This window comes from Phaethon lepturus, unplaced genomic scaffold (genome assembly GCF_000687285.1).
Source record: "Phaethon lepturus isolate BGI_N335 unplaced genomic scaffold, ASM68728v1 scaffold7281, whole genome shotgun sequence".
Taxonomy (NCBI): domain Eukaryota; kingdom Metazoa; phylum Chordata; class Aves; order Phaethontiformes; family Phaethontidae; genus Phaethon; species Phaethon lepturus.
Genome location: NW_010519767.1, coordinates 6423 through 33994, shown reverse-complemented (window position 1 = coordinate 33994; position 27572 = coordinate 6423). Strand labels below are relative to the sequence as shown.

Here is a 27572-nt window from a genome sequence, read left to right as displayed (position 1 = left end):
CTAGGGCGTAAGTGGTGGTTTTGGTGATGAACAAGATCCCTGGCTATCAAAACTGGTTGCTCGGCCAGGTAACTGCAAGAAAAGTGTTAGTTTTACAAACGTCATCATAACTGGCCATGCACCACAATCATTTCAGAGGATGAGAGACTCCCTCAAAGAAGAACCTGAATCACATCTAGACACTTTCTGGATCAAAGTCTCCAGCAGAACTAATAATGGAAAGAAAATGCCTTAAGTGAGCTCCTAAAACTGCCTCTGACTTGTTCCACAGGGATGGGTTTGTTTCACCAATCATCAGGGGTGGTACACAGTTCAAAAAGAAAGCCATGAACCTCTGGAAAGAGGCTTCTCTGCTGCACTGACTCAGTTTCCCTGCCCTCACACTTTAGGTGTTTTACTGAAGCCTTGCCTATGGGCTTTTTCTACCTGTCATTGAAGATGCTGTGCAGCCATGTGCTACACAGTGGGGAAAACAAATGGCCCCTGATGCCTCAGACAGCAACTCATTGTTCTACAGAGAACTGGGTTTGGGGACACACACTTAAGCAGTGTGTCCTCTGTCTCCCAAAGCAGGGCCTGCTGCTTCTTGAGGCTTCAATATGAATCTTTCTGAACCCAAAGCTGTGAGTATTTTGTATACAGAAAACCTGTAAGGTGTGGCCACAGCAGGTTGAAGAGGAAGTCTAAGCCCATGGACTTGTAGATATAATCACCCATGCATTTGAATAACCTTCCAACAAGTGCCTGTTTGAGTAACTCTAGAGGAAGCTGGTGGTTTGCTGCCTCAACTTAGCCTAATTAGCGGGGCAGTTTCAGATTAATGTTTTAGCAACTGAACTGTTCATGCTAAAGATTTTTGACTGTTTTAGGAACTGACATTTTAGGAAATGACTGTTTTTGAAATACCTGCAAATGATCTTTTCTAAGTGAATGTCAGCTCCTTATCATAATCTCTGGAAATTTCAAATATCTTAATTGTTTAATGGTACAATGTTGTCAGTGCATCATGGAAACTTTTGAAGAGGAGCATTTAAGTAACCAATAAACCCATACAACTAGATTTAGGTTGTGCTAAGGACCTTATAGCTGCTCCACAGATGCTGCACTGATTTTCATGATTCTCAGAAGCACATAAGCGTGACAGACAAAAACATTCAATACGAGGAGAGAATTTTTCTACTTCTTACCTCTACTAGTGGATGCCAGTGAGTTATTGGTTTACGTGGGTAAGCCAACATTTCATTCCAATGATCTCTTCCAAGCCCTTCAGCATCAATTCCTGTCCGACATACCCCAATGACCTCATTGTGCCCTACTCTGAGAATTGTAGAGAGGCAGAATTTTTTTTTAATAAAAATAGTTTTAATAACATCTGATGTATAATTCAGTGTACCAGTTTAGTAAAGCATAGAACGTATGTCCAAAGTTTTCACGTTATTTATTACAGATATTAGTTTTAGTGGTAGTATAGTAATATTGAGTTCTGTAATGGTAGCATCAAATACCTCCATCCACTACCAGAGTGCTTCTAGCAGCTATAAAAATAGCAATGCAGGCATAACCCTTGCCATTAAAATGTTACAACCCAAATGGCACAAGGACAGAAAAGGCCCATAATACACCAAATGATCTAGAAGGAAAACATGCTTAAATTTTGTGGGAGAGGAAGGTGAAGGAAGATGGCGGGGAGTACATTTCCTGCAAATGCTTCAGATGTTATTTCACACTATATTTCCCAGCTCTAACTCTTGTGGTCATTGGAACTTCAGCGAAAAACGTGAAAGAGAGGGGTATAGCTGTAATAGGGTATACTTTAGTACTTCATACTCCTGGAAGTGCCATAGCGTTTTTGAGGGACTCCAGAAAGTAATTTTCTGTAACTTGCCTATATGTATCTTAGAATAATGTTTCCAAACTTCCTGTTAGCAAACGCTTTGAAAGGAGCAGCTGAAGAGGACTGAAAGTGTGCAAGTTGGTGTGCTCTTCTCCCCCTAACAGCAGTGCCCCTTCCTTTCACATCTGACTGAGAACGTCTTCCTGACAGAAGTTGGAGGACAATCAGAAATCTGATGGCAAGGAAAAAGAATCCGAAGGTTCATGTTACTAAACTGGACCTTCACTGTTTATTTTCCCTGAGTACTCAAGAGCTCATTACTAATAGCACTTGAATGAAGCAGACTTGGCTCAGGCATGATTCTGTCAGCCACTGTCTAGTTTAACCGGCAGTCCTTGAGCTACTCGAAGTAGGAGTTTCTTCCTGTCAGTTCTGAGTGAGGACACAGATAATTGAGACTCAGATGGGTTATCAGTGAGCACTGAACCCAAAGGTTACAAAGCTTCTTTATTGAATCAACTGACAGATTAATTATGAGTTAATTCAATGAGGTAATTAGCATGTAATACTTTTTGAGTTATACACATTTTCTTTGATTTCAAATACGTGGCATTTAATTAGAGGTGTGAGGGTCTTTATTTTAAACTGAGACATACCTGATTTATAAAACTTTTACATAGTTAAGCTCCCAGATGGGGACAGAAATGTATGCCAATGCTACTGGCCCATAAGAAGACTGAGTCATGTTTCTTCCTCATCATAGTTATTTATGATGCAGATAAAATGGCCTGAGCTCTAGAAGCCGTGGAAGCTATAAATATCTTCAGGAAAAGACCCAAAGGCTTTAGTTTTTGTGACACTGAACCGACTTGAAAGTTCAGGGAGGTAGAAAGCAGTTGCTTGCAATGATCAGGTACCCTCTCACTGAAGATTAATATTCAGAAAGCAAACTTTGCTTACCGATCGTAATCCATCACTGCAATGGAGAGGCTGACCTGGTCCACATTCTCTGGAGGGATATCAAAGATGATGGCCTCATTATAAACGGGGTTGAGTGTGTTCTTCTTCGTGGTCGTTTTCCGCTTTTTCAGTCTTCGACCCTCACACATCAGTGACACTTTGACATATGGATCTGAGTAACAGATAATCAGTTGTGGGCATTTGGACTCAATGTCATTCAAATGTGCAGCGTAAGAGCAATATTTTTTGGTAAGAATGTCATATTGATAAGACAAAAAATTACAAAGATTTTAGTGGCCCTGGCAAACACTGCTTCCAATGCACTGTCAATGTAAAGGGAAGGTATAGGCATTCTGAACAGACATTACCGACTGCCACACCAAAGATAGCCAGTAGATCTGGACATGGCCTATACCCATTCTCCTGCTACTTCCATTTCACAACCATGATAAACATACAAAAAACAAGGAGCTCCTATTTGTCCCCTTTGTGAATAGACTCTGCCTTGTTATTCAAAAAAGAAATAGATTCACCTGATGCACCAGTTATATCCATTGCTTTGAGATTTCTACATTTGATGACTGTTAATGTCATTCTCCCAGCAGTAGGCAAATAACAGAGGGAAAACATGATCTCACCCAAATCTATGCTTTCCTGAAAAAGAAAAGAAATGATTAGAAATCTGGCCATATTGCCAACAATTCAGTTCAGATCATGCAAAAATTTAGAATTTTTTTTCTAACATGGAGAGGCTTCTTTTGCAGTCTCTGATGCTTTTGAAGAGGTCACAAATAATTTTCAGAAATTATTTCTATAAAATACCAACAGGATAATATTTTAGTGACAGGCTCTAGAATTACTAAACTAAGAAATTAAAACAAAAGCAGAGCCAAAACTTTCTGGATTCCTGGTATGTTTGTGTTGAATTTACACAAATGAAAAGTTGCTGAATGCAGAAGGTCAAGTTCTGCTGTTGAAAAGACCCAGACTCCATCCTCCCCAGTAGAAAGAAATATGGTGGAATATTTAGATCACACACATTTACATGCCTTTTATCCATCAGAATTTACGTAGGAGGTTTACTTCTGCACACATGTACGTGTATGAAACGTTTATACTAAGTGCTTTGAAAAGATGAATGTGGTTGTAAGGGTTGCTAGCTGTCTTTATTGCTCTTACTGTTCTTTGAGAGGTTGTTCTGTTTCAGAGAAAAGTAAAGGAGTAGCACCTATGACTTTCCTCAGGGCCAACTTTTTGAGGGGTAATATACTTGGAAAGATGGATAAGGTCCATGTTAATAATTCTCGCAAAGAGATAGTTTCTGTGTTGAGACAATGTGCTGTGAATTTGTGCGATATGATGTTGCTATACAGTTCAGATGCTACAACACTTGAGAAATGTAATCTAAGGAAGAGAGGTTCCATCAATTATTATTTTTTCTTTCCTCATAGTTATATAATTATCCTAATACTACAAAATTTAGTTGTTGACATGTTAGTTATGTTCTAAATTCTGAATTCCTTTTTTTCTAAGATTTTAAAAATGCCCCCCAGAAAGCCCAAAGAACAACTTGGGATTTTTAAATATGAGCTTGTAAGTAGTATGCAAGCAAGTCACTTCTGTAAGGCAGCCATTCTCAGGCATGCTCATGTGATCTCAGAGGATCTAAAAGCTAATCTTTAATATTTCAGTTTCAATATTTTATCTGCCAAACCTCCAGCTGCCCCAAGAGTACAAATTTGTTTGAGAACTGCTGGATTTATGGTACACTGTTCTAGCATCAGAAGGCAAGCATGATACATTTTTAAATGATATAAACATACTAAAATAATGATTGCTGTGTAGATGAAAAATACATTGCTTATAGTTATGAGACAGACTGGGGTTTCTTGTTCACATTTTTCAGCTGTGAAAATATGAATGGTTTTATTGACTTCCTTTGGGTTAATGCTCTGTCTAAATTGAAATAGGTACTTCAGATCTTTATCTGAAAGAGTAAAGGTGGACTTAATCACATGCTGAAGGGTTTGTTCCCCACCCTTGCATTGCAGACTCTAGATTTAAGAATGGAATTTTAGAACAGCTTTAAATTCTCTGTTGCACTGCTAATAAAATATTGACGTTTGTGTAGGTTGGTCAATTCACATGTTGAGTCATTTTGCTGGGATTCTGTTCTGAGAATTAAGAGATTGATAAGCATGTGAACATGAACTGTGGTCAAATTTCATGCATGTCAGGATTTCTGGATTTCACATTTCTCAGGATATGAAAATGATTTAGCTCATTCAGTCCACATAGGATAAATACAGCTATTTGACATCTCCTTAGCCCAACCCCTTATTTTGCAACACAGAGCACAGAATTTTGTGCCACAGAGTACTTTACATTAACAAACTCACTCTTCTATTTCAGAAAATATAAATAAAACTTGAACAACTGAAGTGTAATTCTTTTCACTCATGTCTTAAAGCAGCAAATGCTCTCTGTTATATTTTACAGTTTTTGTCATATTTCCAAAATCTGTTTTAGAGCACAGCTTCTGTTCTTAGTATTACTTCCTGAATTTAAACTCCGAACATTGTTCCTCTTATCCATATGTGACAGAGATCTTACTCGTTTGTTTGAAAAGGAAATACAGTTCCCCCACATCCAGTACTTCAAATTTTAAGGTCTGTGTTGAAAGAGGTGGTGAAGATGAGTTGGATCAAAAAACACAGTGTACATCTAATGAAAGGGAATAATTCTTCCTTCTTCAGAGAGATGAGTCGTGTAGTTTTTTTTAATAGATAAAAAATATTTTTTTCTAAAATGCAAGTATGAACTTGAGTATTATTTCTTTCTGAAGAGAAATTGGATAGACACGCAAAGATTTGTGTAAGCTCAAATGATACCGACCACATCAGTGGATAAGGGAAGAGCTATGGATGTCGTCTATCTGGACTTCTGTAAGGCTCTTGACACGGTCCCCCATGACATCCTCCTCTCTAAATTGGAGAGATATGGATTTGATGGGTGTACCGTCGCGTGGTGAGGAATTGGTTGGATGATTGCATCCAGAGAGTAACGCTCAATGGCTCAATGTCCAGATGAAGATCAGTCACACGTGGTGTCCCTCAGGGGTCCGTACGGGGACCAGTACTCTTTAATATCTTCATCAATGACACAGACAGTAAGATCAAGCACACCCTCAGCAAGTTTGCAGATGACACCAAGCTGAGTGGTGCGGTTAACATGCATGAGGGACAGGATGCCATCCAGAGGCACTCGGACAAGCTCGAGGAATGGGCCCATGTGAACCTCAACAAGGCCAAGTGCAGGGTCCTGCACGTGGGTTGGGGCAACCCACAGTATCAGTACAGGCTGGGGGATGAAGGGATTGAGAGCAGCCCTGCCAAGAAGTACTTGGGGATACTGGTGGACAAAAAGTTGGACATGAGCCGGCAATGTGCGCTCGCAGCACAGGTGGCCAGCTGTATCCTGGGCTTCATCCAAAGCAGGGTGGCCAGCAGGTAGTGAGGGAAGCGATTCTGCCCCCCTACTCCACTCTGGTGAGACCCCACCTGGAGTCCTGTGTCCAGGTCTGGAGCCCTCAGCACAGGAAAGACATGACCCGGTTGGAGCGGGGCCAGAGGAGGGCCACCAAAATGATCAGAGGGATGGAACACCTCTCCTGTGAGGACAGGCTGAAAGAGTTGGGGGTGTTCAGCCCAGAGAAGGCTCCGGGGAGACCTTATTGCAGCCTGCCAGTACTTAAAAGGGGCTTATAAGAAAGATAGGGCCTGTAGCAATAGGACAAGGGTTAACGGTTTTAAACTAAAACAGGGTAGTTTTTGACGAGATCTAAGGAAGAATTTTTTCACATTGAGGGCGATTTTTCACTGTAAGAGGTTGCCCAGAGAGGTGGTAGATGCCCCATCCCTGGAAACATAGGTCAGGTTGGACAGGGCTCTGAGTAACCTGATCTAGTTGAAGATGTCCCTGCTCACTGCACGGGGGTTGGACTAGATGACCTTTAAAGGTCCCTTCCAACCCAAAGACTCTATGAGTCTATGATTCCATGAATACAGACAGGACTATTTACCATGACTTAAATACTTTAAAAGAAACATGACTCAAAATACTTGCAAAACTCCCTATGGTGGTTACCCTACTTTTCTGAAAAGCAGAGAAAAGCATCAGTGCTTAACAAAACAGCAACAGTTTGAGGCTTACACTTGGTCCTTTTTCTTTCTTTTCTGAACACTGTGTACTGAAGTTATATTGAAAAAGACCTTGGAAAATCAAATGCATTTTAAGATCAAAGGGATAGAAATAAAATTAGTAGTTCACATAGAATAACAGAATCATTAAGGTTGGAAAAGACCTTCAAGATCACCAAGTCCAACCGTTAACCCAACACCACCATGCCCCCTAAACCATGTCCTGAAGCGCCACATTACCCTAAGTAGTCCATAGACACTATTTAACTCTCCTCCTAGTGGAGAGGACTAGCTGTCCTAGATTGCCACCACAGACTAGGAGTTGCCATGGTCCTCAGATCAAGTTCAGATACAAGTAATTTCAGAATCTTTTGAAACAGCTGTGATGATTTTATCTTTTTAAATTAATTTGTGGCATCTGATGTTTGGTAAACAGTGTCATTTTGGTTAGTAAGGAACAGAAAGTCCTAGTACTTTTACTCAGTCTCTACTCTAAGAATCTGTCAAGATTGGTGGTCTTTCTTCAATGAACTGAGTATATTTTGTTAGGAGCTCTAGAAGTCATAGGGCAACTGGGGATTAAGATATTAAAATGCATCATTAAAACAGATATCCTTTGGAATTCAATCACACAGGATGAAGCTCAAGACTTGCGAACTTTTAAATGTTCTTTTGAAATATTAAGATAAAAATTATGCATATATATTTATGATAGAATCAGAGACTAGTTAAAATGTCTGGAATATCGCCATTCCTCCCACCTCCCCTTTTTTGTTAACCGGAGCACTACAGATTCATGAATTTGGAGCTGAAAACACAGGTTCAGACCTAGATAATGAACAAAGTAAGGCTCAGCACTTACACTTCTCATGGCAGTCTTTGTCTACCACATTGATTATCATGAGTAATATTTTAAAATGCCTTGGATCCTTAAGTATTATTGATTTTAATTGAGATTTAAAAATAGGATTTAAATTAGTTCAGTCTCCCAGTGCTCTAGAAATTCGTATTTGTCTCACTTTACAATACACTAGATAATTAAGTTCACACAACTCATCTGACAGGAACTCTTCAGTACAAGCATATCTGAGGAAGCCAAGGCACAGACTGTCCTCAACAAGCATGTCTGTGTTATAGTCCACTTCAACAAAACACAACTCAGAAGACACAAGCCTGGACCCAGTGGTTATTCTTGCAAATTTTTAACTATGATGCAGAATGTCTTACATGTATCAGTCTTACATGAATACTTCATATTCAGCTGGAATTGCACATTACTTAGGTAACACCTGTGAAATTTTATCTCCTTCCTAGGCCTATTTTGAGTTTTTCTTTTTTTCTTATTAAATTAAACTTAGATTTCAATTAACAGCTAGCTTTACAGATGCTTGTAATGATTCCCCCCCACTGACTTCCAATAACGGGTACAGAAAAAACAGCATCGAGCACAGCTGCACTAATGCAAAAAGGAGCATTTGTTGGTACTTGATATCTCTTCTTCATTTATTTCCCTTCTGTGTACACAAGACATCATACAGAACTAAGGAACCGGAACGGTGGTAAGTGCTATACCAGCTTCAGTTATTTTTACGGCTCCCAGTTTACCTCACTATCCAATCCATTTTCTGGTACGGCAATGCTAGAACGAAGTAAAACAAAGAAAACACCAACCTCAAATGCATATGTATGTCAGCTATTCAGATGAACCTGGGGGTTTTTTAGCTACACTACAGAATACAGGTTTTTCAAATAGCGTAATTCTCATCCCACATAAGCAACCACACCTGAATGGGTGTGCTAATCATTTTTTTTCCGTTAGGTTACCAAGGCTCTGTCCACATTCCCTGCTTTATGGGCTCTCGGGAAATCAGTCCAGGGGTTGGCTAAGTCAGATGAAAAAATGGTCCTTATTCTGTCATTGTCGTGTTCTGACCCACTGGACACCAGTGCTCTTTTTCACACTTACGCCTGTAGAAGCAGCAGCAGCATTTCCACAGAGACTGGGCTCCCTACTCACGATATGGATAAACAGTGGAGGGATGTGAGGAGAAGTTTGAAGCCCTTGTAGGGGAGCATCGATTAGTCTGATCAAGTCACTGTGGCTGGAGAAAGCTTTGCCATTTCTTACTCCTTTTAATTTTCCCACTTGTTCATTAAATTCAATTGAAGAGACAACTTTTTTCTAGGAACTTCTGCAAATTCAGTGAGGAAGTTAGGCAGAAATCTTTCCAGGTTCAGGGTAGTTTATTATCCTGTATTACCACACATAATCTTAAACTGAATGGGAAAAATTATTTAATGACAGTGTAAGAACTTGAGTAATCTCCCAAGTATTCCAAGATCTTCACTGTTTTCATATGCCAGCAGGAGTGAAAAGCTCATAGGGAGCTGATATGTGAAATAAGGTGTCATTCTTGCACCGTTTTTTTGATCACAGATGAACTCTAGGCCATTTTTTTACTGATGGTTATTTCTTCTTCTTTTCCCTTGGTTTTTGAAGCTTTGCAATTCAAATGAAGTCTTAAAAGAACAACTTACTACGTATTCTTATAATAAACTATGTAAATGTTACTAGTATGAAAAAAATTATATACTTTTATTATTACTGGAATGTCATTAATTTCCATGGATAAAATAACAAGTATTTGTGCAATTAATACTACATTAGAAATGGAATTCCCTGAAAAAGGTCTTTGCTGTTACTTTTATTATCATTCAGATTATCATAGTCCACAGCAATGAATAATTTTAATTCTTAATCTCGGATTTAATATCCATAACTAATTTCCTATTAATTGTATATTAAATGGTGCTTTAAAGATTGTGTGTGAGAATAGCATTGTGTAAATACAAAGGGTGGCATGAATTTATTTCGTGCTTGATTCCCAAACGAGTGATTTGCAAATTTTTTTTCTCTTCCCTTTCCTGCTGTGTTTTGAATAAGCACCTGTACTAAGTAATAATAATTTTCTAGATATTGAAGAGGTTATTCAGGCATTTACATTCCTAGACTTTTAGCTGCTTCCTTTAGTCACACTGAAAATTCCTTTTCTGTGTAGTATGCAAATTAAAAAAAAACACTGGTGGAATTAGACCTTTGGATTACTTGAATACACAGTAAGATAATTCCCCCAAAGGAATCTTTTTCTTATTCTATTTAGAAACATATTTTTTATATATACGTACTCCTGCTTTCCAATAAAAACTACTGACCTCAAGCTTCAAGAATCAGGGGTAAAATAAAACATAATGATAAAAGTTGGAGGTTGGATGGAAAGAAAGGAAGGAAGAAACCTGTCCCCTTCAGTTAAGAACGTATGAAGCCATTTATGGTTTTGAGGTATAGATTAAAAGTTAAAAGAATGACGGGAAAGAGCAGTGCAGAAATCTATGAGTCTGTCTGTTTTCTCATCTATGCATTTAGAATTTGATGGCATTTATGCCGCCACAGAAATTGTCAAAAGTTACATGAAGCCTGAACTGGCGACCTAGAGGGGCAAAAACCTCTCAAGGGGATTTTACTTTGGAAACCCTGTCCCCACAGCTAATATTTATTTTCCTCTCCTGTTACTCTTTGCATATCAAATCCATCTCTTTTTCTTCCTCCCAACGCCACTTACTGATTGAGCTGTTGTCTTGGGAAATGAATCGATGAAGGTTGTGTCTGTTCTTGCCTCTGTGGCAGACAGTACGGAAGGAGCGGGGCCTGTTGCTCTACAAAGACTGCGTCCTCTGCTCGCGGAGGCCTCGTGCTTGCTTTAGCCCGACAACCCGGTTGCTCGGGGCAAGCGCGGCTGCGGCTTGCAGTCCTGGTTGCGAAGAGAGGACTCCCTGAGACAGCACGCTGGGTCCAGCAGGCCGAATGCTCTCGATAGCACCCAGGAAGCCTCCCGGGTGCTTCTTTGGACACTCCCTCTGTACATAACCGTCTGCCTGGTGCGCCAGGGGTACTTCCATCTTGCCAGGCAGCGACGAAGCCCGTTCCTGCTTCAGAACAGCTGAGAGCAGAGATGCTTCTGCAAACTAACCATGGCATCTGCTGGCACATGAATGAAACAAAATGTACGCGGCTTCCAACACAAAGATGCTCTTCCCTCCGAAGCAGCAATGCGTTGACTGCAAAGGGACCCTTCGTAGTGAGAAACTCAGGGAGCACTTAGGGCTCACTCACAGCAGGTGAGTCGAGCCGTGCACCTTAGCGTATCTACCGCAGTACCACCTGGACACAGAGGTATTAATTCCTTTGAGGAAACCATATTCTTCGTTCATCTAATATTTCTAACTTTTAAGGTAGACTGAAAGTAGCATTTTGCCTCTAGCAATGCACACTATTAAATAATTTGTCATTTCAAATGAAAGAAACATTCAATAATAATAGAAACCTTCCCTGCTTTCAGTAACTGGACAGAAACCCACCCTTCCTCCACTGTCTTTTCTAGTCATCGCCCAGACCTGAAGCAGTCCCAAACCTCAACAAAAAACCTCAACACGTTTCCTGTAAAGACTGACCCAAAGTATTCTTTCATCTACTCAGCAACAGGGATCATGTGAATCCTTCATATCACCAGTCCCGATTAGAAATGACAAATGCCGGCTGTTCTTGGCTTTAAAGGGGCTGTTCCCATTGTACAGATGATAAATGTTTACGTGCTGACAAGCCTTTGTTCTTTCACAAATGTTTAGCATTATATCAAAACTTTTTCCAGAAACAATAGTAGTCTAAGTCCATTCTGATGAGGAAGGCTAATCCTCATGTAGTCCCCTACACTGTGGGTGATAAAACATTTCCTGATAGTGCTGCTCTTTGAACACTAAGAAATAAGACAATCCTTACAGTATGGCCTTAAAGTTTGACTACCATAAGACAAATATTTGTCAGCTCTATACCACTATTGCCTTACCCAGAGTAAAGGTCTAATATGCCATTTTTTGTCCACTTAGAAAACAATGAACTACGGAGAAAACTAAGCAAAGACAGTGCCTGCAATTGCTCTGGGTGAACTGCAGGGGTGGGCTTCATTCTTGCTTGATCGGGAAGTCAGAAGATTCTCGTTCCGTAACAGAGGCCAACAGCTAGCAGGATTACCTGGGTGACATCCAACTCTGACAAGTGTTTGAGATTGATCTACCAAGGCAAATGTTACTGTCGCGTTTATTAAAGAAAGGTATCTAAGCACTTCTGCCTTTTCCAGCAATGCTATTCAATTGTATTGCAAGGGCTTTAGAAACAGCAATCACACATCATGTGCATCACGTGAAGTCTGTGTCCTTACAAAACCTTCTTTTATATCCCGCTTCACAAATGAGAAAACTGCAGCACTGAAATGCCTAGTGTTGGAAAACTAATAATCGAGTTCCATCTATCTACATGAGATAATGCAAGAGGCTACAAATATATGACAGCTCCATGACTAACATCCCCAGGAGACTACCACTGTGCTGGAAATGGCTTTCATCTAAATTCTGAGCCCTATTTATTTTTTTTTCCAATTGCATAGTTTCCTATAATTGGTTACACTAACAGAGTTCACAGAATACCTTTGGAAAGAAAATGTTTCTGACAGTCACTTGCCAATTTTTTTGGACAATGACGTTAGAGACAGAGATTTCCAAAGCAATCAATAATTTTAAAAAAGTATAATAGGGAGTTATTAAACCTTTACATCCAGAAAATGTTAGATCACAAGAGGTGGTCTTTTTGCCTAAACGATTTTACAACACTGAATATTTGCACTTAAGTGCTTGTTAGCAATTAAGTGCATGAGTTTTCTCTTTTTTTTTTAAAGTATGTATGTGGTGTATTTTGATAATAACAAAACCTCAGAAATGTATGTGAAACTCACAAGCACTTCACAAAACCAGAAGTTAGATATGTTAACTAAATAATCCATTTGATATTATATGTTTGCCTCTGATGTTATGAATTAATGTCCTAAAGTGTATTAAAAATTACAGTATTCCAATATACTGAACGATCTTCACAGGGGGTCCAAAGCTGCCTCTTGAGCTTTTCTTTTTTTTTAATTAATCAAACGAACAGAAGTAAATGATGGATTATTTATTGAAAACTCAATCACCCATGTATAAGCAAAATTTGGGGATATTAATATCATCAGATATCTAGGATACTTCTTTTCCACAACTGGTTTTACACCAAGTTTACCTTGATAATTTAACATTAAGAAATGAAAATGCTTTAGTGCTTACAACAGGTACACGCTACATATTATGCAATAGCTGCAGGTTTTCAACATAACATATAACAGACAAACAATGATATGTATGAAAAATTAAAGGAACAAAATACAAACTATAAAAGATGAATAAATATCAACAGTTGAAAACCATAAGAATAAAAATGGGCAAGTGGGGAGGCCAATCCTGCACTTGTATAAAATAGTTTCAAACTACTATTATGAGCAAAAAAAAAAAAATTAAAACTGTGGATTCCCACAGAGTCATTGGTTTCATGGTCAAAAGGATTCAGCGCAACCATCCAGTCTGATTTTCCCGACTGTGTATTTCCTGTACCAAATAAAAACTCTTTATGGATCTGCAAGAAAATCTTTTAAAAATTATGTTAACTACTGGCAGAGAGTCTTTGAATAGAAAAGAATCTCCCAATCTCCTGTGGTAACTTTCTTCACTGATAAAATGTTGCAGTTCATTTCCTTGGTAAATCTGTCTAGTAGGTGTTCAACTCCGAGACTGCCGAGCCTTGTGTAATAAAAGCAGGTTCTTTCCAAGCAGGTAATAGGAATGATTTTTACTCTCATCCTACCTTCTGAATAGAAAATTCTTGACTATGGAAGAGACGTAAAAGACCCAAGCCAGGGGGAAGGCTACTTCTGCTGTATTTTTTAAGTTTTGGACCAATCCTTTCATCTATCACTTCTACCCTCCTCTACCTTTTATCATTTAGCAACAGCAAGAGCAAACCACTGGGTGTACGAAGCACGTCTGAACAAAAGGCTGAAAAACTTCATGGAACATACAACAAAACAGAGCAGAGGTGAAAGGGGAAAAAGCATGAGAGAAATATATTTGCTGAATGGCATCTTAGTTCCTATGCTCTGCTGTCTAGGTAAGGACCTTCCCACTGAGACAGCCAGCTGTTTTTTAAAGATTCTTTATGAACACCAAAGCCTGCTTGCCTGGAGTACAGTTATTTTTCACTAATTGTAGAACCAGCTGGATCTGTTTTTTCAAGTCTTAATCCAAGTCCAATTGACTCTGGCAAGCATTAGTTGGTTATTTAATTGCTAGCCTGGTGACTTTGGTATAGAACTGGTGCTTAAGACTGTAGTTCTCCATTGATTAACAACTTATGCACAGTTTACTCCTGTGCAGGATTGGCTCCCTCATCTTACAGTTTCTGAAATGGCAGAACTAGAAATCTTTATTACTAACCAATTTTAATCTACATGAAACGGCTGAAGTATACACAAGGCAGCACATTGCACATATAGTAACAGGACATCTTAAAGGAGGGTTTCATGTTGCCAGGAAAAATCAATTCAATCAGTTTCTTACATAATTTTCTGAGAATAGTGCAAGGCTTGTGAAAGCTGATGCAGTCACCCAATACTAGAAGACATCTCAATTTTGTATGTTTATTGTTAATGGTTTAAGTGGCGATAACTTATTCACACACATGGAATACTGCAAGCTACACTGGCTGAAAGACCGAAATCCAAAAACTTCGTGCTTTCTCTTAAACTTCATGCATAGTAAAACACCAGCAGAGTGAATTAAGCACTGTAGCTGCATGTATTAACCCTTAGTGAGGAAGAAACTTGAATTAGAATTCAGTGCCAAGATTAGCAAACATTTTCATCCAGATGTGTATTAGTATCTCTCCCAACTGCATAATTTGGTATGGCATTTCAATCTGCTCAAAACCAATGATGAACAGTCCAGGGATTCTAATTTGCTGAAACCATTCTAGTTATCAGCTGAAAATCTCACACACACGCCTGTTGCAAAGGACCAGTGAGCATTTAAATCATTACTAAAGTATTAAAGATAATATTGAAGCTAAGATATAAAAAAAAAAAATGTTACTGGGCTGTTATTCCAAGACCTTAAACACAGATTCAATTTTAAGCTTGAGAACACAGTTCTTAAATTTATCTGAAATCTGAGCTTGATCAAACTAAGCATACATAGACGTGGCTTTCTGGAGGTCTGCCGGAGGCTGTTCAGAGCAGTTTGGTAGACCCAGCAGTTAAAATAAATAGCTTTTTTTTGTGAGTTCACATTCAAAAACTGTCTCCACTAAGCTCCACTCCCTAATATTTCTCCTACCTTAGGAAACACATTTCTTATGCTCAAACCGGTGAGGGAATACCAGTCCTCTTTGTCCTCCTAGTCATGCAGACCTAGACTTCCCTGTCTAGTGGACATGAACAGCATGAAAACATTTGGGAAAAGAGGCATGGGAAGTCTCCGGCTCTACTGAAGGGATGGTATGAAGCTTTTGTCACTAAAGCAGTGTCTAGTACTGCTCTGTCCTCTGTTCATCCCCACTGTGGAAGTTCAGCCCATGCTCAGATCCAGGGATGACTCAGACAGTTTTGGGTATCTCCACAGAACCAGGGATGGGAAAACTTCTATATAAATAGTATACTAGTTAAAACAAAACAAAACAACTCCCAAAACAACATACCCCACCACTTACTTTTTTTTTCCCCCCTCAAATTCCAGCCAGGGAAGATGAGTTCGGGCTTGAAGGTTGATAAAGACAATGTTTGGAGACAGGTGGTTTTCCTGCTGGTAGCCTGTCATGCATCCTGTCATCCATGCATGGGCCTCCTTTTCTTGCTTGCAACAATAAACAAATAATTTCTATTTCCCAACTCAACTTGCTTGTGCCTCTTGAGTTTGCTAGTAACAGCAGCAACACAGATACATCTACAGGGGACCCTAAGCACAGGGCAGCAAGCAAAGAACATTTTAGACTTCAAGAATTTTTAGCCTCTCTTCCTTAACAAGAATCTCAACCTATGGAAATCTGCTAACTAGAGCAGGATGGGCCCTGTTCCTTAATAGACGGTCATTTTGAAGGATAGGGTATTTTGCTAACAGGAAAATGTTAGTTCTTGTTAAGCAGTGACTTTTGTGATGTACTATTTAATTAATAAACCTAATTTATATTTGCACAGTGAGGCATAGGGGTGACGATATGTCCCCAGAAGATTTTATAGTAATTAAATTTTATAGTCTCTTAAGCATCTTGTCCTCTATACGCAAAGGAAAATATTGACAACTCGTTTTTCTTTTTTTTCTTCCAGACTCTGCTGATAAACAGGATGCTCTGCCACAAACTACAAACGAGAAATTAAAATATCACATTAATGCTTTTGGAACACATTACTTACTGTGGTGGCACAGTGGATGTCTTTCCATACATTGGCTTCCCTGGAGAGATCTGAGACTTCAAAAAGGTTATCAAGAATAACTTCCCCAATCATGTCATGTCTAGAAAATCTGTCAAAATCATAAACACTGAAATGCAATTTCCTGTTGCTGAGTTGATCATAGGCTACAGGAAACTGAAAGGTTTCATCAAAGACAGGATTTAATGTCTTTCTGTGAACTCGTGTCTGAAACTTCTTTTTCCTATCTGGAAGCAGATAAATCTTAACGTAGGGGTCGGATGTTCCTGTGAAGTCTTTAGCAGGCAGATCTAAGGCTTTGACAATTGTGACAGCCAGAAGTTCATTCTCATAATCATACCGGAGAGTGAAGTTAAGTTTTCCACATGTTTTCACATCTTCTTGTTGCCCATCAGAATCCACAGACTTCTGTTTGTAGAGTTCTGGTTTTATTCTCCCAATGCTGGTTGTCGTCTCTCCCCTTTGCAAAATCGGATCTGTCCCCATGTTAAAATCAACACTGGACACTTGCATCTGCCTTGGCAAGTGCCTCCTGAAAGAATTGTGCCTGCACACATACACACACACACACACAAAACGAGCCATGGTTATCTCTGGGAAAAGAGCTGGCTATTACCAAGTAGAAAATACAAGATGACCAAATTAGTAAGGGTTCCTCTCTTGAAAATAATTTTTAAATAATCTGCCCCCCAGATGTTTTGCGAGTGTTAAAACATCCTTGAGAGGAAATGATCATTCAGAATGAACATTTTGGCCCAAGAGACACCCAGTGTCCTGGCAATACCTATATTTATAACCTTCTTTTCAAGCTATGCAGCTGAAACTGAATTCAGGTTCTTTCACAGAACAAGTTGACAGTTCCAACATTGCTTGATTCCACTGTGCTAGAGCCGGAGTAAAGTATAGTCAGGCAGAAAAAAAAAAAAAAATCACTTGCAGAATTGTCATCAGTACTTCCTGGTTTTTGGAAGCATTTTGTGGTGGTTTTCCAATTAAATGTTTACCAAGCTTGACACCGATCACTGTGAAAGGCACCTGAAAAGGCCACGCAGACCTATGTCTGGAGGCTTTCAGCGCAGTGCTTTGCCGTCTTACAACATTTTGTATACACCTGGTTGGTATTTGCTACACTGAGGTACGGGCTGCCTTCTCCAGTCATAGCGGGAACATTACGTTCTGGCTGCAATGTTTCAAAGTTTTGGGCAACATTTTTCTGTGTTAGGTTTTTTTGCTTCTGTTCTCACACTCTGCTGTGTAGTGTATTAGAAAGCCGATTCCTGTACCCCTAGCAAGAAACAGTACGTTTAAAACCTTGTAATTCTGAATACAGTGTTGCATAAGCATATGTACTTATGGGTTTATCTTGACTCATGAACATCAATAGAAATTTGTGCCTTTCCCACGAAGACTGAAATCAGACCCCTGGTATGCCAAACAGCCTTACAGTGGTATAAAAACACTGGTCAAAAAGCTTCATAGAATTAATCATCAGCAGATGTCATTACGACCACACTGTCCAGTTTATTTTTTGGACATTTGCACATTTCCTTGGTCCTTCGCTACCCCAACAATCTGTACTGGAAAAGCTCACTACCTCCTCCTGTGAGCATATTTAGTCGCCATTAAAAAACAATTTAATTGTCAGAATTTCCTCTACTTTTTGCAATCAATTGCTTATTAATGCCAAATGCAGCCTTGCCTTATTGCTTGGTTTCCCTGTGGTGTTGTGTTCTGAAAACAAGAGGTGTCACAGCTGTGTGTTTCTTTCTTTAAACCAGAAATGCAAATGGTCCATTTGAAAGCAACCAGGACTCATTTCATAGATATTATTTGTATTTTTGCGGTAAGTGAAGTGGTTGCAGAAGGCATGAAGCACAAAACTACCGCAGCTCAGCTGAGCAGAGATACAAGAAGGTAATCTGCAGCCATTAAATAATAGACAAGAACGCTTCCCATTTTGGCTGTTTCAGTACTGGTAGGTGCAGGGAGCAGTCCTATCATAACACCAGAATAGGAGAGGGAGAACTTCCTAGCCTAGATTTGAAGTAGCTCCAAAAAATCCAGGTGTTTTAATCTCAAATTTAGATGAACAATACACCCCTCTCATAACACCTTCTACCTTTCTTTTTTACAGACAGACAAGTTGAAAGATTTTCTTTTCTCTTAAATGTTAAAACTTGCTGAATTCATCGTTTACGATGTCTACACTGGAATGGAGTGAGGAGTCAAAAGGCCCTAACTAGTCAGAAAAGTACAATATTGTCCTCAGGGAGTTTCAGGGTTGTCCTTGTGCCATTGTCCTCCCAGAATTCCAGCCTCGTAGGTGTGCTAAACACAGGGAAGGAACTGAGCTCTGCCCAAAATGTGGTGGCAATAAATGTTTGGGGAATACAGCAATTTAGGCACTAGCGCTCTAGTATCTTTGACTAATAATAAAGTCCAGGAAGACCTGTGTTACTGCTACTTCTGTCTGTGCAAATGAAACCTGTGCAGGTAGGTCTTCCTGAGTGCTCCTCACACCTGCAGCTGTCGTACTGAGATGCCCAGATAACCATGGTCAAACCCTGCCATAGACAAGCAGTAAAGAAAACTGCCTGTGCAGGCGAAACAGTGAAGCTGACTACGGCATTTCCAATTTGAGTGAGAACGGATACACAAATTCTCTTTTCCTCGACTTCTCTTGCATTTATGAAGATCTGAGTTAATACTTGTAAAAGTCACATATAAAACCTCAACTCTCTGATTTCTAAGGTACCAACCTTCTTTCAAATTTTCAAACCTTATGCATGTTAAGAGCCTCTAGTGAATGTAGTCATTGTTGTGAGATGTCACAAGTAAAACAGTGCAGCTGTATGGCTGTTCCCTGTGGGAACCAGCGGTGCTTGTGCTCTAGTAAGCCAAAGTCCTAATTACATAGTGCCTTGTGTCTGTTCTGAGTCACAGCATTTCACCAAGATGGCTAATTGGTCTGTTAATAATTAAGATGCTTCACTGTTGTCATGGCAACATATTTCTCTTCCTTTCTTCTGCAATAACAAAGGAAGTAATGACTGTGATAATGAAGCACAAGGATGTCCGTCAAACACACTGTGAAAATGCTGCAAAGCTACTTTGCAAAACGTGTGCAAATGAGATCCAGGTACTTCAACCCCTACTGGCTCTTACGCGTAGCACTCCTATCCAAAGGCATGCCTTCCATAACTTAGAACAAACACTTTTTGAGTGACAGTAAATCTGTAGGTAAATCTCGAATATAATATTGTGCTTGCATAGGAATAATGATAGTATGACACTGATTTCTAACTCAGTAAGACTGCATATGTAAGACAAAAGAGAAGGACAGGATCCTGATTTATGATATGACTTGAGATTTGTGAGGGGTGGCTCTGGTCTAGCTTTCTTAGATGACATTAGACCAATCTTTTGGACCAAATCCAGGAATGGACACCAGCACTTGTGGTATTTAGACAGGACAGAGGTTGCTGTCTCCTTCTTGCTATCACTATCAAGTCAACAGATCTGCTTGTTTTTCTTTAACCTTAACATTCCCAAGCATCTCACTTTTGCCTTTGTGCCTCTTGGGAACTGACTTACTCTTTGCAGAGCTGAATGAGAAGTTCCTCTCCCACCTAATGCTAAAGAGCAAAAACCACATCCTTTGAAAATACAGGTGAACATTTGAAGGGAGGAATATCATAGAAGCAATAAACTATATTACAGAATACTTTCACAAAGTATTGGGAAGAGTGGTTCTCAATAACACGGAGCAGAAGTGTTTGTAAATGAACACCATTGATGCAGGACTTCTCTTGTAGTTTACTGGTTAATTGGGATCAAGGACTAAAGAGCTTTTTTTTTTCTTTAACAAGCAGGTCTTTTCATATTATTAGGAACTATGAAAATGATATAGTTCTAATTAAGCAGAAATTCATCACTTCCTTACACTAACATGTCTCCATGTTAAATGTACAGTCTATAAAAAGTGATTAGGCATGTTTTACTATTGCACTGAATGGCTTCTTGAAATTCTTATGCTTCAATTGCAATGACTTAATATGATTCTGTCTCGTTGATGGCCGCAAGAACCTATCACAGAACTGATTACAGCCCTTTTCTTTGCCCCAGCTCAGGTGACATCAGTGTAGAGCAGACAATCCAGGCAGCAAACATTTCTCTTAGATCCTTTGTCAAGTGAATACAGTTAGGAGATGGTGCATTTGGGTCACTTGGGACTCCGGAGTACAATGAAGCAGTGCTGTGTCGAAGATGGTACAAGAGAAAGCTATGCTACCTCTGTGTCTGCTAATGGGTCCCCTTTTTTTTTGAGGTCCCCAGTAAAGGACACCAGAGAGTATTTAGTCATTTTGTGATCCAATATTCTGTGACACAAAGGAGAAGGAATAATCCAGAAAGCTGATCTAAATGTCCAGCCTTCATCTCATGTATGATATTCTTGGCAGTAATAATTAATATGGCTGTAGGAAGGTTAAGACTCACTTAAGGCAGGCAGGGGTATAGAAAAAATGTATTTACAAACACAGAAAGGACTATTTAGGGTAATTTTTAAGGCACATATTCTAAATATGCTTTGTAGCAAGGCTGCAGAGTTTTTCAGCAAACTGTAAAGGGGGGTGGTGTCTCCAAACAACTCTGCTCTGAATTGGCTAAGGGGGGACAACCAGGGTTGCTCAAAGTAAAGGAACTGTCCCTCTCAGGACAGATTTAACCTTGGTAACCTAGAAAGGATAGAAAGAAAAAGCTCCTTTACAAAGTTACCAACATGTGCAGAAAAAATAGGATTGATGGCAGGTTTTAATTTTGTAAAACTGTCCTTGGCTTCACAGATGTTTTATATGCATTTAGATTCCGGTTCAAATCACTCTAGGGGTCTGTGGGAATACTGACACAGCCTGGAGCAGCTCTGGATCATGTCCCTGGGACTTCTTTCTTCCTCTGTAGCACCACAGGGACTATTCAAGTCCATTTGCCAGCCAGCTAGCTCTGTCTGTTCAGGAAGTCAGACAGTCTGACTATCTACAGATATACCTGTATTTGGTATACGACGGATAAAACTCTTCCAGTTAATATCCTATCAGGTAATGGAGAGTTGTGTAATATCCTTGTCATGCTAAGCTGTATCCATTTTGGTCCCTCTGTGTTTAGTATAACAGTTACAATTTCAAAGTTGTCTTCCCAGTATTTTGGAGATGTTCCTTAGTGGCTTGGATACTGTGCTCCCTCTCTTAGCAGACGGATACAGGAGCTGGAGCCAGGCACAGCCAGGGCAACATGGCTTAAAGCCAGCGGTACGGTCTCATAATTCAGGAGATGGTTCAGCTGCTAAAGTCAGTTAGACCTTCCCTGGCTGGAGCGCTCTCATTTTTGGGAGCCTCCTGTGGTTGCCTGTTGGCTGCTCCACGCTGTTGGAAGAGTTGGGAAAAAACACTTCAGCACTCACCACCGCGATGAGCGCACCGAGCTGGCAAAACGCTGTCTTAGGGAGTCACAAAGGCCAGCAAAGTATGTTCCCCCTAAATGTAAAGCATGTGTCTTCTCCAATCTTGTGCCTCCAACGATTATCGTGAATGTGAGCTTTTCTTCTTCTGTTTGCTTTGGTAGCATGTGTTAATTTAGCAAATTATTTATTGAGGGAAAGCTACTTCCTATGCAGTATTTGTATTATTACTTATGGCATTATGCAACACTTCAGGTGCCTCTTTTAGTCTTAATTTTCCTATTCTTTGTTTGTAAAACATTACCCCACCTTTTTTTTTTTCCTGATATAGAAGTGACCTTTGCAGTTCACTGTTTTCTATTCATTAAATTTGCTGACAGTATTTGAAGAAAACCTTCTTTGAAACTATAGGTCACTGCACACATCTTCACTATTTTTCAATATAAAGCAGTACCTGAGACAAAATAAAAGTTTGCACCCTCCACTTCAATACAAAAGAGGTCACTCCAGCAATACTACATGCTTGCCATTTATTCAATGATCTACATAAAATCTGTACTGCTTTAAGATCAGTCCATGAGGATCTACATTCTTAGAGTGTGATTTTATTTCCTTTTTAAGTGGCAAACCATGTCTTAAAGATATGAGCCATCAACAACAAATCTGTCATTTATTTAGTGGAGAGGGAAACTTTCTTCTGCAAAAGCAACTGCTGTATCTATAAAAATATCTCTGTGAAAAGCCAGACTTGCAGCACTTTAAAAAATAACACTGAAATAGTTTTTCCTATACACAAAACCTAAAATGGAAATGCTTAAAGTAGTAACGTATTTACAAAGTAGTAGAAGACACAGATTTGATTTTCATATGTTAAAATAATGACGTTACTGAAGGTACACTGTATGTCTCAGAATATTCTGCTTAAAGGACACTGAGGCTTCGCCTTCACGTGACTGCTGTTTCACCCATAACTGCTAAGAAGCCAGGGAATAATCCAGGATCCTGGAAATTTTCAGCAGAGCGTTCTGGCTCTACCTGTTCCCAGGAAACATGCCACAAACACGAGTGCCCCTGGCTTACCTTGATGACGATGTGGGCTCAGTGATCTGCCTCTGCATGCGTGCATGTCTGATCAGATGCTCTTTCAGTGCGTTCTGGACCTCTGCTGGTATATCAGGTGAAGTGTGGCTAATTTTCAACGCAGCTTCAAGTACCTTTGTTGTAGGTTTCCCATTTTCTTTAACTTCCTTTTTCTCACTGGTCTCAAAAACCTCTGTAGGAGCACTGGAGTTGCTCTGAGGGACATTACTGGCATTGGAAGTGAGAGGTTTGCTTCTCCAGCAGGGCCAACACAACTTCCAAAAGACAAAAAGTGAGACTACCAGCAAGGCGAGCCCGCAGAAGCTGACGACTACTGCTAACAGACTGACTGAGACGTCTGCAAGGAATTAGAAACAAAGATCATCATGACAGACAAACATGGAAAGAAAAAAAAATTAAAAATGACATGGTAAGGAGATAGAAGCATTTTGATCATTCTCTTGCATAGAGCTTTAAAATCCTATTTAATTTTTTTTTCTTTTTTTGACATCTAAGCCTGTACCTTTAAAATGTTATTATAGTCTAATATCTATTTCACAAATACTCCACTAATCGTTGTTCAGGCCAGGGGCCAGTATTTGTGCCACTAGCCACGCACTCAGTCAGACTTCTCAGGAAGTAAGGGCTACCCAAATGGTCCCAAATACACCTAGCCATTGCTGCCAAAGGGTGTTTGCTCAGGAACACATGCTGAAAAAATTAAACCACAGTCAACATTTTCTATAAGTGCACATGAAGACAGACCAGTTCTAAACCATCAGGCTGATACAGAAATTTCTTCAGGACTTGCCAAAACTTTTGACTCTGTGCTAATTGCTTCAGAAACATGTTAAAACTTAACATTTAAGTGGCATAAATAGGGACAGGATATATAGCCTGTCACAAATAAGAAATTTCTACAGTTAAATCTTGAGCTCTGGACCAAGACTGTGTTAGACCAAGACAGCACATATATATCCTATCTAAAATTCTAAGTCTGGCACTGGTATCTAAAATTCTGCTCTGAAAATGCAGCTGGCTTCAGAGTACTCTATACAATGCCCTGAGATGTGCAGAGACCATACCGTACATTTAGCTACCCCTGCTGCCCTGTATTTGACTTTTTCTGCCACAATTAGTTAACATATCCAATAGCGTGGCCAAAGATAGGAGAACAGATTTCATACCAAGGAAATTCTGTGAACAGACTTGTATTTTAGGAGATGGTGGATCACCAGAAATGCCAGTTGAGCCCTAATTAGGAGTTTTATTCTTTGTGACATGTTTCAGTTCTATTTTTCCAGTATCATCTAATATTATAAAATATAACTAAAAAATCCCTTTCCTTTTGAAAAGAGTCTTTTGTATGCTTTGAAACTATTCAATAAACCCTGCTTAAATGTCCCTCAAGCAATGGCTGCTGCTGCTTGTTACAAGTTTTGACAGTTTAACAGCTAATATTTTGTATCCATAGCTCCAGGCTACATTGAACCAGTGGAAAAGTGCAACAAGAGTTTGAGCATATTTTTTCTAGAGGACCACAGGAAGAACAATAGTCCTCTAGGTATGTATTAGCTCCACAGAACCATAAGTAGCTCACAGGTCCCTTTGAGAGATGAAGATTCCAGTAGAAAATTTGGGAACGTTTTCTTTATTAATATATAATATCCATAGACATCTCTCAGTAACAAACACTGAGATTAAGGCCCATTCAACATGAAAATGCGTGAGAATTAGCAAAACCAAATAGAAAATGCTTGCATTCTGCATTCTGCTCAACCTTACTTCATATACATCCTGGCCAGTGTCACGGGGGAACTGGCAGAGGATGTGCTTCTTGATTTAAAGAGTTTGGCACAAACTGCTGCCCTCCCTTGAACAGAAGTATGCGTCCTTGAACACGTCCTGACAGTCCAGAGAAAGGTGTCCTCCTTTTCTGCCTGTAGTTAAATTTCAAAATGTAGCCCTTGCAATATGCATGTCAGCTTAATGAGAAATTCATATGGCAGATTCTGATTTAAGATGCTTCCATAAAATGAATGTATGCGTAATTATATCTAATAATGATGTAACACAAGAAGCAAACGATACTTTTGCATGTGATTTTTGTAGAGAATTTATCCCCAGTAGGGATTATTAGGCTTATTCAGTTTAATTTACTGTTTACCCTGATATCTTCCCAGAGCCCAGCAATTTTTACTTGGCCTGTGCGTGTTCTGTAACAGACTGTCCTATCTTGACAACAAGAAAAGACATTAAAAGATGCTGAGTTTACAGCTTGTTTCAGTAGTTAATCACTTCATTGCAGATTTGTATTTCTGATTTGTGTTTTTGTAGTTCTATTTTACAGTCCTTGCTTCTTTCATGTCTTTGTACAAGAGATTTAAAGATACGATATGCTTCGTGAGACATGCCTATACAAAATACAAATGCATATATGCCTGTACAAAATAGAAATAAAATAAACTGTGCCAGGAAACAAACCCAGGACTTGAAACCCAATTGCCTGTACCAGTCCCTGGAACGGTTTTAGACTGGGACAGCTGATACTCTTCCAGCCAATTCCTGGGCATGGATCAGGAATTAGAGTAGGCCAATGATCATTCTTAGTAAGTGGTTTGGATGTAGCCCCTCTGTTTCAGCAGATGACAGACTTTAATAGCATGGAGAGAGGCTCTTACATACAAGTTGGCCTCGGTACCAGAGAATGGTCATAAGTGAATTTAATATATTAATACAGAGGTATACCCCACTGAAGGAACTTTTTTGATAGATTGAACCAGCTGAATTTTCAATCAAACTGGGCAAAATATTTTTCCATTCTCAAAGCATGACAGAAAGTGGAAGTCTTGAAAATGTTGATGATCTATCAGAAATAAAAAAAAAAAATAAAAGAAAACAAAAAGCAATTAAATTTTGGATCATTTGCAATATTCCAGCTCAGTCTAGAGATGGCTGGCACAATTAGGTTACATTTTGAGAGGAAGGCTTTTAGAATGGAAAATTGCATTTTTTTTAATTTAGAAAATGTTGAAACAGGATGTTTTAACAACTTTGAAACTGCTGAAAACATTTCAAAACCAGAAATATGAAAATTGATCCCTTCCAGCACAGTTTAAATTTGATGAATAGATACTATCAGCTGAAAAACGTTCCATCAAAGCATTTCTAGGCAATTCTATTTTAAGTTTTTCACTGCAAGACAGTTTTCCTTCAAATAACTTGCTGTCTCCTTTCAACACCTACTGCCGTGCTTCAACTACCTCTAAGCTTTTTTTCTGTATTTCCATTACTACTTCAAATTCTAAGTCACTCCCAAAATCTTTACAGAAAATTTATGTTTTATAGCCCTAAAATAATCACATGAAAAATCTGAAGTCTCAAGAGCAGGGAAAAGGAGCTAATTCTATACACATTGTACAAATTATAGTCTCCATTTTTGCTGTTTTACTAATAAATTAAACAACCTCACATATTGTACTTCCTAATACAACAAATACTTAAACAGAAACACGAAATATGTTAATTACCAGGTATTTGAACAAAAATAGTTCATTACAAAAAAAGTACTTAAGTATATTTACTGCCATGATTGCTAAAGAGCAATCAGTATGCCATATAAATTGACATAAAAAGCATATTGCTTCATTTCCTCTCTTCTGACAGTCACTCAATTGAGCAGTTACGAGAGATTTGCTGTTATGTGAAGACTGAAATCATTTGTAGAAGAGCAGTCAAATGGAGCTTCCCAGACTCTTTGCATGTTAGACTGGATATGTCTCATATTACCTTTTTATAGGAAGTTTGGTTTACAAATACAAAACACTAAGAGACAGTTCTGCAGACTAGGAGTTTCTTCACATCCCTACCAAGGAAACCTGGCTGGGAAGGAAAATGTGTACTGAAGGATGGATGTGTCATCAGACCGGGGTTGCACCTCACATATGTAAGTATTATTTAAAGATGTAGAACTGGTAACAAATTCAAAAACTGCCTAAGTTTTTAGAGGCAGAAGAAGATACACTCACTTTGCTGGGACAACGTTAATTGCCAACACTGTAAACAATGTTCTCACTAGTCTCTGGTGTGAAGGAAGAGAAAAATCATCTTGAAGTACAAGCAGTTGTTTGGCAACTCTTTTTCTGAACTCATCATTGCAGCTTGTCTTTTTGCACAGAAGAGGACATCTTTCTGAATATTCATCTAGACTGCAGCATAATGTTTTTGCCATTCCGTTCTTATGCTGGCTAAGCACAGGTATGTGAAGAAAATCCTTTTTCTCACACAACCCCTTCTGATCAGTGGGAAATCTTCCAGTGACTTCAATGGACTTACCATTTCACTCCTGGTGTTCTTTCTTCACTGGCCTCCGTCATCTTCATAGTCTTGATACAATTTCATAACTGAAAGTAAGTATCCTCTTTCCTCATGGTTTTCTATTTAAAACTACTCTTTCAAGATATGGAATTTTGGAAAATTTTTTATTTCTCATTTGAGAAAGACACGCCTATTTGGGAAGTGCATGAATTCTATTTACCTCAAAATCTCTCTGCATTTTTTATAAATATCCTCAGAAACATTTCCACCATAAGAGGCTCTTTGATAACCAGTCTTTCATATTAGGCAAGTACTTCAGAGACATGCCC

General features: G+C 39.1%; 1 protein-coding gene across 1 annotated transcript; it reads right to left on the bottom strand.

The window, feature by feature from the left end:
• SYT10 (synaptotagmin X) lies at positions 1-23284 on the bottom strand (the record flags this gene model as incomplete). Its single annotated transcript, XM_010297150.1, has 6 exons — positions 1-72; positions 1188-1317; positions 2795-2966; positions 3328-3448; positions 16374-16938; positions 22927-23284. Coding segments are annotated over 6 exons (1418 nt in total), but the record flags the coding sequence as incomplete, so codon positions are not given.
• Between the last annotated feature and the right edge of the window lie 4288 nt (positions 23285-27572).